Consider the following 17,330-nt stretch of genomic DNA (forward strand, 5'->3'; position numbering starts at 1 on the left):
ACAACCACTCCACTGATGATGCCATTGCATCTACAATACACACTGCTCTCTCACACCTGGAAAAAAGAACACTTATGTGAGAATGCTGTTTGTAGACTACAGCTCAGCATTCAACACCATAGCGCCCTCCAAGCTAGATGAGAAACTCCGGGCTCTGGGCTTAAACAGCTCGCTGTGCAGCTGGATCCTGGACTTCCTGTCAAGCAGACGCCAGGTGGTTAGAATAGGCAGCAACATCTCCTCATCACTGACCCTCAACACTGGAGCCCCGCAGGGCTGTGTTCTCAGCCCACTACTGTATTCCTTGTACACACATGACTGTGTGGCAACACATACTATAGCTCCAACGCCATCATTAAGTTTGCTGATGACACGACGGTGGTAGGTCTGATCACTGACAATGATGAAACAGTCTACAGAGAGGAGGTGCACACTCTGACACACTGGTGTCAGGAGCACAACCTCTCCCTCAACGTCAGTAAGACAAAGGAGCTTGTGGTGGACAACACAGTCCCATCACCATCAATGGAGCACCAGTGGAGAGAGTCAGCAGCTTCAAGTTCCTGGGTGTCCACATCACTGAGGAACTCACATGGTCCATCCACACTGAAGTCGTTGTGAAGAAGGCTCATCAGCGCCTCTTCTTCCTGAGACAGCTGAGGAAGTTTGGAATGAACCGCCACATCCTCACACGGTTCTACACCTGCACTATAGAGAGCATCCTGACTGGCTGCATCTCCGCCTGGTACGGCAATAGCACCGCCCACAACCGCAAAGCACTGCAAAGGGTGGTGCGAACTGCCAGACACATCATCGGAGGTGAGCTTCCCTCCCTCCAGGAAATATATACAAGGCGGTGTGTGAAAAAAGCTCGGAGGATCATCAGAGACTCCAGCCACCCGAGCCATGGGCTGTTCTCACTGCTACCATCAGGTAGGCGGTATCGCAGCATCATGACCCGCACCAGCCGACTCCATGACAGCTTCTTCCCCCAAGCAATCAGACTTCTGAACTCTTGATCTCCCACGATCAAAATACATCAGCACTGCACTTTATTACCCTTACTCTTATATCTCACACCGGACTGTCATAAATTATATTATTATTATATTATATTCTCTCTTAACAACTGACTATCAACCGACAGCCTGAATGTCAATACAGTACAATACTGTACATTCTATATATACTATATATACTTTTTTATATATTTTTATTTTTGATTTTTATTGAATAATGTTTATCTATATAGTGCGTATTGTATACTGTACAGTGTATGTTATTATTTGTATATTGTTGAGTGTAATTATGTGTATATCAGATGTTTAAATTGTGCTGTGTTAATTTGATGTTATTGTAAATTGGTACTGTCTCATCTCTGTCATGACTGCTATGTTGATCGGAACTGCATCCAAGAATTTCACACATCATTGCACTTGTGTATATGGCTGTGTGACAATAAAGTGATTTGATTTTTATTTTTGGTTTAAAAAACGCTATTTTTCAGGTTGGTCTAGCTAATGCGCATGCACATTCTGAAATTAACTGACTGGCAATGTCTGTATATAAAAGATGATTCCCGGATAGCACACGTACAGTTCATCTCCGTGATGTCTGTTAAAGAGCGTTTCATCTGGAAAGCATCACATTTTAACTAAAACCTGCTAACCATCTAAAAAAAAAGGATCAGATTTACTAACATTCTGAATTATAAACATCTCAAAGACATCTGTTGAATGTGACATCCGAGAGGAAATGTCTTTTTAGACGTATTGCAGATGAGCTCAACGTAAAAAAAATATGTCTTCCAGATGTAAATACAACCATCAAATAAAGTCTGGGTGATGTACGTGTGCTATAAGGGGGCTCTTTCACCTGTAATGCCCAAAATCCTTTTCTACACCCACCACATTGAATGTTCCAATTTCTTCCATTCATTTTAATTAACTGTCTCAGGCTAAATAGTCTCTGGTAATATGGCCACATGTAGCGTGTTAGCATTAGCGCCATGTATGCAGAATGCAAATATGACAAATTACACATTATCTACTGCATATATATTACTTTATTACTTCGAAGATCAAAGAACAACTACGTCATGAGTGTATCAGAGCCTTTAGCCTCCTTTCATTGCATCTTTATTCCCTACAATGAAAGTGAATGGCAACTGAGGCTAACATTCTGCCTAGCATCTTTTGTGTTCCACATAAGAAAGTCATACAGGTTTGGAACTAAATGAGGGCCAGTAAACTATGACAGAATTTTCATTTTTGGGTGAACTATCCCTTTTTGAATACAACTTGCAGTTACCATAAAGATGAGATGCCAGTGGCTTCCCCATCATTCGTGTGAATGTAAAAGCAATTGCACAACGAAACCCTCTCTGCTGTGTTTCCTGTGTTGATTATGAGCTGTTTAAAGCTTAGGTCAGGCATTGTGGTGGCAGTAAGTGTAAATAGAGGCACGTTCCTGTTGATGAGGCCACTTCGCAGCCATTGAAGAGGATGTTGTGCAATCAATGAGCTAAGCTAATTATCATGGGATGGGATCAAATAATGGCTCCATGGAAACCTCTCTACTTTTTCCAAAACAGACCACAGTGACTGTCTCTCTTTTCCGTTCCTTTGAAATGATCACCATCATTTCTCTGTCTCTGCCTATTCTGTTTATTTCAGATGACACATGGCCCAGCCGCCCATGTATGGAGTTTGAGGAGCTGTATCAATCTAAGGAAATCCTAGCAAAACTTTGGCTTGCATAGAAGCAGACTGCAGTGAAATATGAAACTACTTTATCAAACTTGTCTTTATGAATTAAGTTTCATCAGTATAATACGGTGCCTTGATCCCACCACGGAATGAAAATAAATTAAAAAAGTTAATTCTGACTTTATATCACAAAATTCTGACTTTCGGAGATATAATGTTGTGATTGCATGATATAAACTTGCAATTGTGAGACTAAAGGTGCACGCAGTAACTTTTGTCTTTGTGTCATCTTGAACTTACACTGACACGTGGCTTGGGGGCAGCATCATAATAAAATCAATAGTTTTCAGTTTCGGATGCCATTGTAGAAATGTAGTATTTACAGTCAACCATGACTACTTAAATCAATGAGTGAAAGTGTCAAATAACAGGATGGTTACTGGTCATGTGATTCTAACATGGCAGACCCCATGTGCGGACCCGCTCCATGTAGAATAAAACAGCTTTTATAAGGTTACTGATATGACTGGAGTCTTCATTTTAATGTGAGTGGTCATGATTTCCTACATATATTGCAAAATTACAATTCATGTCTTTAGGAGTTATACTTTTTTAATGTCTGAAAAAATGACTGAGTGCACCTTTAAGTCACAATTGCTTTCTACTTTATTTCTTGCAACTGCTACTTTATTTCTCGCAAAAAACAAAAACAAAAAACTTGATAAAAACTAGCAATTGGATCTTTATTTCTCACTATTTCTACTTTATTTCTTGCAATTGCAATAAATAAAGTAGAACTAGTGAGAAATAATTTTGCAATTGCAAATGAAATAAAACTTGCAATTGCTACTTTATTTCTTGCAATAAAAACTTGATTAAAACGTGTAATTGCGACTTTATATCTCGAAAGTGCAAGTTTATATCACTTGCAAGAAATAGTCAAAATTTTGCAATATGAAGTCAGTTACATTATTTTTTTTTATTTCGTGCCATGATCCGGCTTCCATAGTATAATGAAAAGATATTTCACCCAAAAAAATGAAAATTCTGCTATAATTTACTCCCCCTCATGTTGTTCCAAACCCTGTTTGACTTTCTTCTCTTTTTTCCATTTTATTGAAAAAGATTTAATGATGCATTTCTTTTTGTGTTCTATGGAAGGAAGAAAGTCATCCATGTTTGGAAGAACATTAGGCTGAGTAAATGACAAGAGAATTGTATTTTTGATAGTGAACTATCCCTTTAAGCATTGTGAGAATGTAAACATGGAACTTTCAGTATGATAAAATACATTTTTCCTCAGTGTCTCACCTGTTAGACAACAGACTGTGAACTCAAGCACTGGGGAAATACTTTCTGTTTCTTTGGATGGAGCACTCAAGTCCACACAAAGTTGGCAGGTCTGATGGAAACAGAAAATGTGCTTGGCTGACAACATGTGTGGCCATAAAGAGTTGGGACACACATTCCTCTTTGTTGTATAAATCCTAGGGGATTTTCCTAATTAATGCACTGTTCCCAGACATTAGTAAAACCACTGGCTCCATACTGTGGGTAATGAATTCCTCTTATATCACAGCCTATAGCTTAATCATACAGCCAAACAACATGTTTTTGCATGTCATATAATTCAAATGAAAAGACTTATGTCTTGTAAGGTCAAGTTCAATGATAGGGATCTTTTTGGCTTGGAAGGCCCCTGGAGGTCTGGCTTCTTCACCTATGACCTCGTGAGAACTTCATGAACTCCTAAACTAAAAATACCCAGTACATTTCCTTGCAGACCTGCCACAGATTTTGAGTTTAAAAACCTTCAGACAAAATTCTTGCCAAGTGTGTCTTGTGACAGAGGGAAACTCTTTTGTGAACTGCTGACAGCTTATTTTTTGTCACCTCCCAAAGCAGTGTAGGTGTGTACTAAATATAACTGACCCAGCCTCATTTAACAGTTTCAAGTGTCTGTTTTAATCAACATTTTTGACTCATATCTTGACTCATATTCTGTTCAGCAGGCAAAGCCACTCCTTTCTACTTCTTAAGATTCATACGACACCTTTTTCCAATGCCGCACTGCCACAGGGAAGCTTTATCTACCTATGCACACCTGCAACCTGTAGAAAATACATCCATACATTTACAAACACAGGCTCACATGGCCATGAAGATTTGCATATCCTTAATGAAGCTGAATGGGCCATGACCAACACTGACACATGCCTCTGTTTTCCTTTCCGCCAGCAGTAAGCTCATAACCCCAAGGCATCTCTGGCAGACTGTACATCATAGACTCAGATAAGCCCTTGCGCAATATTATACTGTATGTGGCAGCATATGCTTTTGAAGGTACCATTAACAAAAACAAGCAGTGACAGAGAACAAACCTGGAGTACAGGTACTTCTACTCAGAACACAGTATATGGTTAACCATTTGTGACCAGCTTCATCATTTTGAGTTTAATGCATTGAAGTCAAAAGAAAAGCAGTTAAATGATTATATAATTTAGTTATATTAGTAGAATCACACAAATTATAGGCTATCATTAGAAATACTACTATAGTGCATCAAACTCAAAATGTGTGTCTGTGTCAAAGTGACTCAAAATGAAATTCACATTTTTCCTTTCATTGGAATTGGAATGAAATCTCACTAGTTAATTATATTCAGTAAATCTCTTGTTTGGACATGCTTGTTACTCGGTTCATCAAAGAAAAATTCCAAACCATTATAATAAAAATATACTCTATGTGCATATATTAAACATAAATGAAGATGCAGAAATATAAACACAGTTATCCAGTAATAAATGACAATTTTGCAGTAATTCAGAATCATTGACACCTTTGCAGAGGTCACCAAGGCTTTTCCTAGAGTGACAGCCAAACCTCTGCATTTGCTTGATGGATTGAGAGATTGCATGTATTGGGGAATGTATACCCAGAGCCTGCAACACCTCTTTCTCTCTCTCTCTCCGTGAGTCACGGTGACTCACGCTGTAGTTATGATGCCTTTCTCTCTCTCTCTTTTATAACCGCTGCGAGGCAACCGTCGTGTTAATATTCAGTACAGTCAGGCGCTACAGCACACACAAACACACACTGGTTCCCATTATGGCCCCTGTAAATAATGAGTCAGACGGGTGAGGAGGGAATCCTTTCCTCAGATATTATCGTCCCCAAGGCTATTGAATGAATGGTCGGTTTGTGCGTCTGTCACGAATATGCCACGTACTCACAAAGACTTTGGAGATGCCATAACCATTCATTTCACAAAGGTGCAGCACGTCAGCCAGTCATTGCTTCAATTTATGATGTTTCATGAACTATTTTACATGATAAATATTCTGGACCTTATAGAAATGATTTATGTATGATTTGATAATTATACACATTTTAATATTCTTCAATATTCATATATTCTTATGATATGAATTCAATATCCTATATGATATTCAAATTCTTGCCGATTTTAACAGAGCCAACCTCACCTGTGAACTGCCAAAATACAGACAGCACATTACATGTGCCACCAGAGACAGAAATACACTGGATCATTGTTACAAAACATTAAAGGTGCATATCGCTCTGTTCCTAGTGCAGCTTTAGGACTCTCTAATCACTGTCTGGTTCATCTTGTTCCAACCTACAGGCAGAAATTTAAATCAGCTAAACCTGTAGTATAGACTGTAAAAAGATGGACCAATGAAGCAGAGCTGAAACTATAAGCCTGCTTTGACAGCACTGATTGGAGTGTTTTTGAAGCTGCAGACACCAATCTGGACGAGCTCACAGATTCTGTATCTTCATATATTAGTTTCTGTGAGGATATGTGAATTCCTACTAGGACTTATTTAATGTTCAACAACAACAAACCATGGTTTACAGCAAAACTCAGGCAGCTTCGTCAGGCCAAAGAGGATGCTTACAGAAGTGGGGATAAAATCTTGTATAATATTTGCCAAAATCACACTGACAAAGGAGATAAGAGTGGCTAAAAGAAGCTACTCTGAGAAGCTGGAAAACAAGTTTTCAGCTAACGATCCTGCATCAATGTGGAGAGGCCTGAAAGACATTACTTGTCATGGTCCTGTCACTCTGTCAGTCTGGGTTTTGGTCTGACAGGACCGTGGCATTATCGTCCCAGGTCTGTCTTGCGTTTTGTTGTCTGTCTTTGTGTGAGCGCACGGTTTCAGTTGTATTCCCTGCCGTGCACTCTTCAGTCTGTCTTGTTGCATGTCGGGAGCACGGTGTCTGGATCCTGCATCCTGTCTGGTTCGGTTTTGGTCGGGATCTGGACACTTGTGCTCCATGTCTGTCTGTTATTGATGTGGGTGCATCGCGCTTATGTCATCTTGGCAGCATGCACTCGCGTCAATATTTTGTCTGTCTCTCAAGAACACAGGTGCGCCTCACGTCGTGCTCGAGTTGCGCGCCTGCGTCGCAAGCTGTTTTCATACTGTGCTTAGGTTCGGTCACTTCGGTCTAAGGTGTCGGGTGTGTGTGGCCAAATTCTCGCACAGGTTTCCTGTCTTGTTTTTGTCGCCTGTTGCATGCATTGCGTGGCATTTGCCTCGCGATGTATGCTCAGGTTTTGTTTAGTGCGAGAATGTGTGGCATTGCTTTGTTTGGCGTTGCTACGCATTCTCTCGTCTTGTTTGTTGGTTGGCATGGGCATATATTGCCTCATTGTCTTGACGATGTGCGCCCATGCCATTCAGGTGTTTTGTTGTCTTGTGAGAGCACATAGCTTTGTTTTGTTTCTGTATAGCTGTGTGTCTCTGTCTTACGTCATACCCCACCTCCTTGTTTGCCCATTATTAGTTTATTAGTCTCACCTGTCCCGTTAACTCGGTTGATTTCTCTCCCTATTTTAGTCTCCTCGTGTTTGCTGTCCAGTGCCAGTTTGCCTTGTTTCCTGTCTTGTTGGTCCTGTCAGTCGGTCTGTTTACTCCTTCCCTGGTTCCTATAGCCCAGTCAGGTCGGTCCTCTTCCCTGTTTTCCCTGCCTGGATTATTTACTTTTTTAAAGTAGTAGTTTTTTATTTTTCCCCCTTGTGGGAGTTTATGTTGTTTTTTTTCTTTTATAAATAAATCCCCTTTTTACTCTGCAATTGGGTCCTGCCTCTGCATTCCATGACATTACTAACTACAAGACACCATCCCCCAACACTATAGGGAATCAACAACTGGCTGACGACCTGAATGTGTTTTACTGTAGACTTGAAAAGCCCAGTCTCACACTCCACACCCAATCTGACCTTCACTTCACACAAACACCAACACCTCCTGTAACCCCCCTCCTGGTACTTAACCTGCACTTAAGATCTGTGAAGAGGATGTGTGCCGGGTCTTCAGGAAACAAAAGACAAGGAAAGCACAGGGCCCAGATGGTGTTTCACCCACTTGTCTAAAAGCCTGTGCCAACCAGCTGGCCCCCATCTTCACACAGATCTTCAACAGATCACTAAAGCAGTGTGAAGTTCCCAGCTGCTTCAAATGCTCCACCATCATCCCTGTCCCAAAGAAATCCAAGATCGCATGACTTAATGACTACAGACCCATCGCTCTGACATCTGTGGTCATGAAGTCATTTGAGAAAATGGTGTTGGCCCACCTGAAGTACATCACTGGACCCTTTCTGGATCCCCTTCAATTTGCTTATAAGGCAAACAGGTTTGTTAGTTTGGTTGGTTCAGCTATGAATCATCAGAAGACTTCAAAGGACAGTTCGGAGTGCTGAGCGGATTATTGGTTGCCCCCTGCCCTCCCTTCAAGAACTGTACACTTCCAGAGTGAGGAAAAGGGCTGGACAAATCATCCTGAACCCCAATCACCCAGCCCACTTCATTTTTGAACTGTTGACTTCTGGCCAGCACTACAGAGCACTGAGCACCAGAATTGTCAGGCACAAGAACAGTTTTTTTTCCCTCAGGCTATCCATCTCATGAACAGTTAAAACTGCCCCATTGAGGAATAATTATGTGCAGTACACAGCTTTGTCTATTTATATTTATCCAACATATTCTACCTCTTCTGCCATTACGTTCCCTTGCACTATCTGTATATAACAGATCTGTATTTATATAAAGTATATATATTGTTTTGTCTTATTTTGTATATATATATATATATATATATATATATATATATATTCTATTCTTGTTTTATTTTTATTCTTTTTATTATCTCTGTCTTGTTGTATTGTTTGTGCACTCAAAGCTTCTTGTATGTGTAAGCATATTTGGCAATAAAGCTCATTCTGATTCTGATAGAAAAAACATTTATGATTGGCTGATTGAAATTGGACCCTTTTCAGAAACTGTGATTTCAACTTGTAATATGATTTAAACAAACTTGTATACTGTACAGTGTATTACTAAGCCTTCTTTCTGACAGTTTTTTTCATGCCATATCTCATAGTGTGTATAAATAACAAATAACACTCATTTTAGGCCTACATTCTGAATTGTTGCATTTAGGAGAATTAGATAACCACAACAACATGGCACTCTGTATTATATGGCATATAAATAACAGAAAAAGTCTAGTTAGAACATGCATATATTTCCTAACTGATCTTTGCTCACTCTGAAAAGTGATGGACAACTCTCAGACACAATTTTCCTATCATATACACAGTGCAGACAACTCATGTTGCCAAAAATCTTTGTCTACACCAACAACATGCTGTCAGATTTCATACAGCGACACCATAATTTCCGATTTCTATGTTAATGATCTGTATTTTACACTTCTGCTCCTGTCAGAGCTTGTCATAGTTACACCAGCATTACTGGTTACTGTTTCTGACTCACTCATGACTGACATAAAAGCACTGGGTGGGTCAAGTTCCAGGGAATCACTATTGTTTCTACTTACAACATACCCATAGTGTGTCTTTTGTTATCTACACTTTGCAAACAGATGAATGCATGCAAACACTCTGTTTAAATGCACACAATGGTTTTGAGATCATTGAAATGGCCCAATATGCAAGAGCCGGCTTTATTGGTACAATGACGTTACAAAGGCATGTTTTAAACAAATCACCATATTGATAACTGCTTGGCACTTTAAACACAAAATACATGTTGGCATTTGTAAAACTATTTAAAACGATATTTCAAGTAATACCTGTACCCTCTTTGAAGGTGTTCTCTGGTATATATAATTTACAAGAAAACATTTATTGCTGGTGGTACTAGTTTAATTATGTCATCTATTCATTAAAAATACTGTAGAGTTCAAGAATATCGTTGTCTAAAAATACTGTGGATCAGACATATTTGACAGAAGGGCAATGACATTTCATCTTAATGTTCATCATCTGTCACTTCCTCCAAATCATCATCATCTTCATCCTCCTCCTCCTCCTCCTCTTCTTCCTCATCCCTTTTCCTCTGTCTGCTAGACATTCTTGACTACACCAGAAAAAAAGCCTTTTAATTGCAGTTGAGAATCAACATGTCTGAGTTATTCTAACATGATTGATGTATGGCAAAAAAAGAACAAGACTTCTCCAGCAAAAAAGATACAACAGTGCTGCCTGATGGAAAATCTTCTGTTTCTGTTAAGTCAAAGCATGACATGTTATGCTATTTGCATGTCGGGAATAATTTTGCTCTTATGGGCATGGAACTATATTGAAATAAAACATGTTTTTATTTAAACTAACTACATAGCCAAAAGTATGTGGACACCCCCTTCTATTGAATAAGTTTGGCTAGGCCCCTTACTTCCAGTGAAGACAAATCTTTACTCTATTGCATACACTGGCATTCTAGAGAATTGTGCCTCTAGTGTTGTGGCAACAATTTGGAAATAACAATCCATTAAACAGAACTTGATTGGTCTGCAGAAACCGCAGATCTGAACCCCACTGAACACCTTTGAGATGAATGAGGGCAAATACCCTCAGCCGTGTTCCAATATCTAGTGGAAAGCCTTCCCTGAGGAGTGGAAGCTGTTATGGAGGACAAACTCCCAATTAATATTAGGGATGTGCATGAGTAATCGAGTACTCATTCTGCACCAGCTAGTCGATTATTACACTACTCGAACATCATTAACTGATTATTCTTTCTGCATTTGCCTGACATAAGCAGCGCTGATTTTGACTATACTTTCCCTCTGAATCTCCCACCACATCTCACAGTTACAATAGAGTCCACTGGGGGGCAGTGTGGATGTTTGTCATTGAGGTTTTTGGATGAGAGGAGATATGATACCGACATTTGTGTTCTTTCGAGCAAAGCAAATTGTGGCAATACTTTAATATTTTGATTCTTATTAAATTCTACTATATTGGTAATTGGTTCTTGTTGGAGTCACGCATACCAATGGACAAGGATCTGCTTTTATGGTGAAAAGAAAATGTGAAGCGGTACGAGAAATTTGGAAGCCAGTATGTGTGTATGTGCGTTAAGTATCTGAACACTGACAGAGCACATTTGATAAAAAGCCTACTTTCACCACTTGTTTTTCTGAATAATAACATGTGAAATGATAAAAATATGATAGCCTTTATGTAGACTCTATATGCACATTACACTAATGCCGTCAGTACTGGTTTCTATGTAAGCTCTGGGTGAGTTCAAATGTTTTTACTATAATAATTTTTTTATTTTATTTTTTTCATTTTTATTAAAGTATATTGTTTATTTATTTTTCCCCCTCAAAAGAAAAGCAGAGTTTGTTAAAGATACCTAGTGGTGTTTGGGTGTCCACATTCTTTGGTCATATACTGTAGTGTAACATACTTCGAAAAGTAATTGCTTGAACAATATGATGATATGAGTATACTGTTCTACAGTTTGGGATGATTATTATGGTATTTCCAACATCCCTAAACAAAAACCAAAATTATTTAATGTAACAACACCTACTGCTTTAAAGCTACATCTGCCAAATTGGTACAGACCTTCAGACTGTTCTGACTTAGTTTGTCATGACTTTTTGTAATTAATCTATGTGTCTGTCCATCTATCCTTCTATCTATCCATCTATCCATCCATCCATCCATCCATCCATCCATCCAACTAGCTGGCTATTTATCTTACTGTAAGGTCTGTTAAACCTTCAAATCTCAAGCTTTTAAAACTTTTTATACTTTCAGACCAGGCAAACATAAAAGTTTGTCTTGACTTGTCTAGTTTTAGTTGTACTATGAATTATGAGGCATACTACACAACCGCCATTCCATTTTTCAAAAAGCACTTACCTGCAGCGTTCCTGATTTACTCATTGATGTACCAGTGTGATTCAGGGACAGTTTAGAATTGGCACGAACTATTTCTAACCGTGACTGGTAATCAGGGGGGTGCAGGGAATTCCTGAATACCTGTCAAGACAACAAAAGGGGATGTAGACTGCAATTCCTATGGACCATCAAGAACCTATTGCTATCTATCTCAAACTCTCTTCAGATAATAAAATAATAATGGCACAGCCGAGCTCAAATAAGAAACATTAAAAAGAGAAATTACTTAACATAGACTAGCGCCACATGCTGTGCTCTACCAACACGGAAACATATGTCGTTTAGTTTGAAAGGAAAAATGTTTACACAATCTGTCCTGGTAAGGGTGTGCCAACAAACATGGTCACCTCACTTTATTAACTCCAGTTAAATATTACAGGAATATTATTTACTTCCTGAATATCTCTGTATTCTACGGTTGTCTTCATAAACCTGTCACCGTGCACCATCATATGACTATTACAATTTACAGATCCAATTACAAGCGAACAATGTTCAGACAAGAACAAGGAAACTTTTCCCTTAAAACCCCTGGGGAAACAATATTCATATGATGCTTTTCCCAGCAAGACAAGATAAAACAAACAAACAAACTAAAGAGTTTTGAGAATAAAATGAGTTTTGGCATGCCAAACTATGAATGCAGAAATAAATGCATTAGCCAGTGCGAAAATTCCACAGCTGATTGTACACGCTTTGCAAGATGCCTCACAAGTTCTTTTACATATCGGGCTTGGAGGGAGCCTCATACTCCAGCTACCACAGCTTTCATCATTATGACAGTGGGGAGATCTCGAGAGGAGAAAGAATATAATGTGATTAGACATTAAGACAGACAAGCTCCAACCAGCAGGACTGCCGGGGTAGCATTGCTGGTGCAGGGTGCTCACCTCAAGGTCTCCCTCCTCATCAACATTCTGAATGTGTTGGTAAGCTGTTGTGTAAATTTCCAAAGCCTTGGCATGGAACGCCATCTCCACTGTCACATATTCACCAAAGATTTTCTACATGGGGAAACAAGAGACCAACAGTCTCAAGAGTCATTTATATGTTATTAAAATTATGTATGAAAATGTGTCTTGTTGAATTAAAGGGATACTTCACCAAAAATGAAAATTCTGTCAGCATTTATTCACCCTTATGTCGTTTTAAACCTGTATGACTTTCTTTCTTCCATGACACATAAAGGAGAAGTTTAGCAGAATCACCAGGGTCACTATTCACTTCCATTGTATGGCAATGAGCAGCTCTAGTATAAATGACTCCTTTTGTATTTGATGGAAGAAAGAAAGTCAACATGACCTTGGAAAAATATAAGGGTAAGTAAAAGATGACAGAACTTTCATTCTTGAGTAAACTGTTGCTTTAAACACACAGTATATAAAATATACTTCCTTAATACTTTAGTTTTAAGTAACACACTTTAAAATTGCTCAAAATAAGCTGATTTTTCTTCACAAATAATAAAATGTGTAGCCTGAGGAACCTTGATGTCACAAATTTTCTGCTTCTCAAAGTCATCTATTGTTTCCTCCAGCTGGCGAGTCGTGCGTGTGGCGTCCATTGTGGCTCTTTGGAGTTCACTCTCAGCCTTTCGTGACACAACAGACAATCAAACGAGAAGCAAAAAGTGTTCTGAGCAGTGGAGATGTACACGATGCGAGTTCATGTCTCGGCATTAGCTCACTAAGAGGTTTTTAACTAGTGCAATGAGATGTCCCACATCAGTTGAGCATAACTGACATATTAGTGCCAGGTTGTTTTTGTTTGGCTGTTCTTGAACCTACTTGGTAAAAATGATAACACTTTACTATAAGTTAACATACAGTTAATACATTAGGTATCATGAACAAACAATAAATGTTTTTTTTAACATCTATTAATATTGGTTCATTTTAATTCATAAATATACTGTACTAATATTCATTGCTAGTTCACATTAGTTCATAATGCATTAACTAATGTTAACATACAATGTTTAATGTTAGACATGTATTAGTATATGTAGAAATGAACAAGATTAATAAATGCTGTATTAGAATTAGTCATTGTTAATTCTTGTTAACTATGGCATTAACTAATGTTAATGTATACAACCTTATTGTAAAGTGTTACCATTATAATTATGTTAAATAACAGTATTTTTTAAGATAGTATTACATTTGTTGGATAAAAGGCCCACCTGTGACTGGGAGAACATGTCAAGGAAATATCTCTAACACCGTGCTTTATCTTGAGGCAAATACCTTTAGGCATGTGACTATTTTTGTATTAATATTATTTTTACATTATTTCAAATACTACGGAGTCCCTTAGAGGACAAGGTGGGAATTTTTTCTGAAATAGTTTTGCGTGCCCTTGCAGTAAGATTTGTGTTCCCTCACAATAAATGTATCATGGTTTTACTAAAATAACCATATTTTAACCTTGATATTTGAAGTAAAACCATAGTAATAATACAAAAAAACAAAAACTATAGTAATAAAAATAATAATTTTGTGGTTATTTTGATTTAACTACAAATATCATGGTATGTGTAGTAAAACGATAGTAACCACAGGATTAACCATGGTTAATCTAAATTAAAACCATGGTTATTATTTGGATACAATAGGCTACACTGTATTAAAGCCATGGTTACTTAACTTACTTTTCATAGTTACAACAATATTACTATAGTAAAACCATGGTTTCTGTCAAAAAAATAAATAAATGGTTTGCCTACAACAATCATGGTTACTACAATATTACAATAGAAAAACATGTTTCTGCCAAAACTATGGTTGCTTCAGTCTACAATATTTGTAGCACTTTATTATATGGTCACATTTGTTAACATAGTAAATGCATTAGGTATTATTAACTAATAATGAACAATTTTTTACAGTATTTATTAATCTCAGTTAATAAAAAATACAATTGTTCATTGTTAGTTCATAGTGCTTTTACTAATGTTAACATGTACAACTTTTGATTTAAAAAATGTATTAGTATATGTTGAAATTAACATTAGCCAACATGAATAAATGCAGTTAAAGTATTGTTCATTGTTAGTTCATGTTAACTAATGTTAACAAATGGAACCTTACATTAAAGTGTTACCACAATATTACAATATTATTAAAACCAGTTAAACTATGGTATTTGCATTGTAAAACCATAATGCCCACAAAATGAAAAAGTTTGTAACCATAGTTTTTGTTTTCCTGGTATATCACTATGGCTTCACTACGAATATCATGGTTAAAATATGGTTACTCTAGTAAAACCATAGTAAATGTATTGCGAGGGAACACAAAACTATATCAGAAAGAAAATTCCCACCCTGTCCTCTAAGGGGCTCTGTAGAATACACATGACTAGAAGGCAATTTGACTAAAACCTGGGGCATCTTTCATATTATGCTAAATTAATCTATGATCATGAAGTCAGTAAGAACTAGTGTTCTGCTGCAAAGCTATGTAAATCTAATAAATCATGAATTTGGACCACAAGGATACAATAATCTGTCTGTCCGAGGGGTTTCTCTGTCTCATCCTTTCTAACTGCTGCATCTGCTTGGCCTCTCTGTTCCTTGCACTCTGTGTTAACTTCAGGTCCTCCTGTAGACAGAATGGATAAAATCACAAAAGGTTGGAAGAACAGTGTCCTATGGCAAGATATATTTATATTCATCTGGTTCTTGGGTTTAACCTATGACAACAGTCATTGTACATCATGCTTACTGGGAGTGTGATGCAATGCTGCCCTCATGAGATCACTGAGATAAGATCATTTGTATATTTGGACTATAAACTATGAGCACTATGAGAACCCATTAACCCGCACATTAACACTAAAAGACATTCGGAAAAATAAATAAATAAATAAATAAATAAATAACTCACCCGTTTTGTTTTGACAATGTTCCCATATGCTTTCAAAGGCTCTATAACTTTGACTTCTAGCCTCTCGACCTGTAAACAATACTGCATGTTTGTATGTTAATGATAAAACACAGAGAAGCTGAAGCATGCTATTAAGGTTTTAAACAAACCTCTGCTTGGCGGTAGTCCTGAATCTTGGCCAGTTGATCTGCAAAATTCTTCAATCCACTTTTTAGGTTGGGTGTCTCTGTGTCGGCATACAGGCTGATTTCTTTGACCAGCAGGTCAGCTTTGTCCCGCAGTCGTGCTGTTTTACGGACATAAGCAGCAAACAGTTGGCACAGATCTCCAAAGTGCTTCTCTACATTGGTGATGTTCTCCTGGATCTGCTTGGTCTGGGTGTCCCTATAATGTACATGCAATATGAAGTATGTTTTCAGTGTGAATTAAAAAAACAGTGATTGCCCTACATAAGTATGGTAAAAGTGTTGTGGTCTGATGTACTGTTTAAGATAACAATAATGTGTATTACAAAGCTATCTGTTGTACAGCCTCTACAGACATATGCATTTGTAAACACTGAATTCCTTAAAACAAGCTGCTGTTTTATGTAGTTAAAAGCGTACATCGGAAGAATCAGAAACTATCATACAAATCTTAACAGGACAAGACTGGCTTGACAAAAAAGAAAGGTTAATACAGCAAACGCTTGAAATGAGCAGAAAAGCAAAAGTATTATTTCTAATTTAAAGTGCAGTTACCATGCATGTTATCCCGTTTAAGCGATGTCGCAAATTAGGTGTTTCTGGTTTAAAATAAAGACTAGTTCAACTTAAAAAGTAAAAGAAAAAAAAAAACATAAAAACACACACGCTAACTTAACGACTACTGTTGACATTACTTAGCTTAGCAAGCTAGTTAGCTTCCCAGCTTTCATAACAAATCTAAATAACATTTACCTCACTCTTGCATCGGGGGTGCGGCTCATGATTACTTGAAGCCAATATGAATGTATTTAGTTCTAGCTATATAGTAAATTATACAACTAATAGCTTATTTATAACCATAAGAACGACCTGTGTTTCGTGCTAACGTTAGAAGTAAATCTGAAAGAACGCAGTGCGCCGTTACCATGGAGCTAAAGATGCGCCCTCTACGGGTGAAATAAAATATATGGAGGGCCACTCAAAATGAAATCATTAAAATATTTAAATACATAATAAAATACATAATAACATCGTTAAAAATGAGATTAGTTTATACTTACATTAATCATTAAACGTCCTTTGTATTTCATTTTAGTATTATCTTTGGGTTGATTTTTCATTTAAAGGTGCACTCAGTCATTTTTTCCTCATTAAAAAAGTATAACTCCTAAAGACATGAATTGTAATTTTGCAATATGAAGACTCCAGTCATATAAGTAACCTTATAAAAGCTGTTTTATTCTACATGGAGAGGGTCCGCACATGGGGGCTGCCATGTTAGTGTCACATGACCA

General features: G+C 37.7%; 1 protein-coding gene across 1 annotated transcript; it reads right to left on the reverse strand.

The window, feature by feature from the left end:
• Positions 1–9,676: 9,676 nt before the first annotated feature.
• On the reverse strand, positions 9,677–16,973 carry LOC127424828 (CBY1-interacting BAR domain-containing protein 1). The gene is made up of 9 exons (XM_051670283.1): positions 16,789–16,973; positions 16,000–16,234; positions 15,851–15,919; positions 15,464–15,565; positions 14,146–14,151; positions 13,450–13,554; positions 12,854–12,967; positions 11,925–12,044; positions 9,677–10,125 (listed from the first exon to the last, which is right to left on the reverse strand). The coding sequence occupies exons 1-9, from the start codon at positions 16,815–16,817 to the stop codon at positions 10,018–10,020; spliced, it is 888 nt and encodes a 295-aa protein (XP_051526243.1). The 5' UTR covers positions 16,818–16,973; the 3' UTR covers positions 9,677–10,017.
• Positions 16,974–17,330: the final 357 nt, after the last annotated feature.

The sequence above is a fragment of the Myxocyprinus asiaticus genome, chromosome 34, assembly GCF_019703515.2.
Source record: "Myxocyprinus asiaticus isolate MX2 ecotype Aquarium Trade chromosome 34, UBuf_Myxa_2, whole genome shotgun sequence".
NCBI lineage: Eukaryota > Metazoa > Chordata > Actinopteri > Cypriniformes > Catostomidae > Myxocyprinus > Myxocyprinus asiaticus.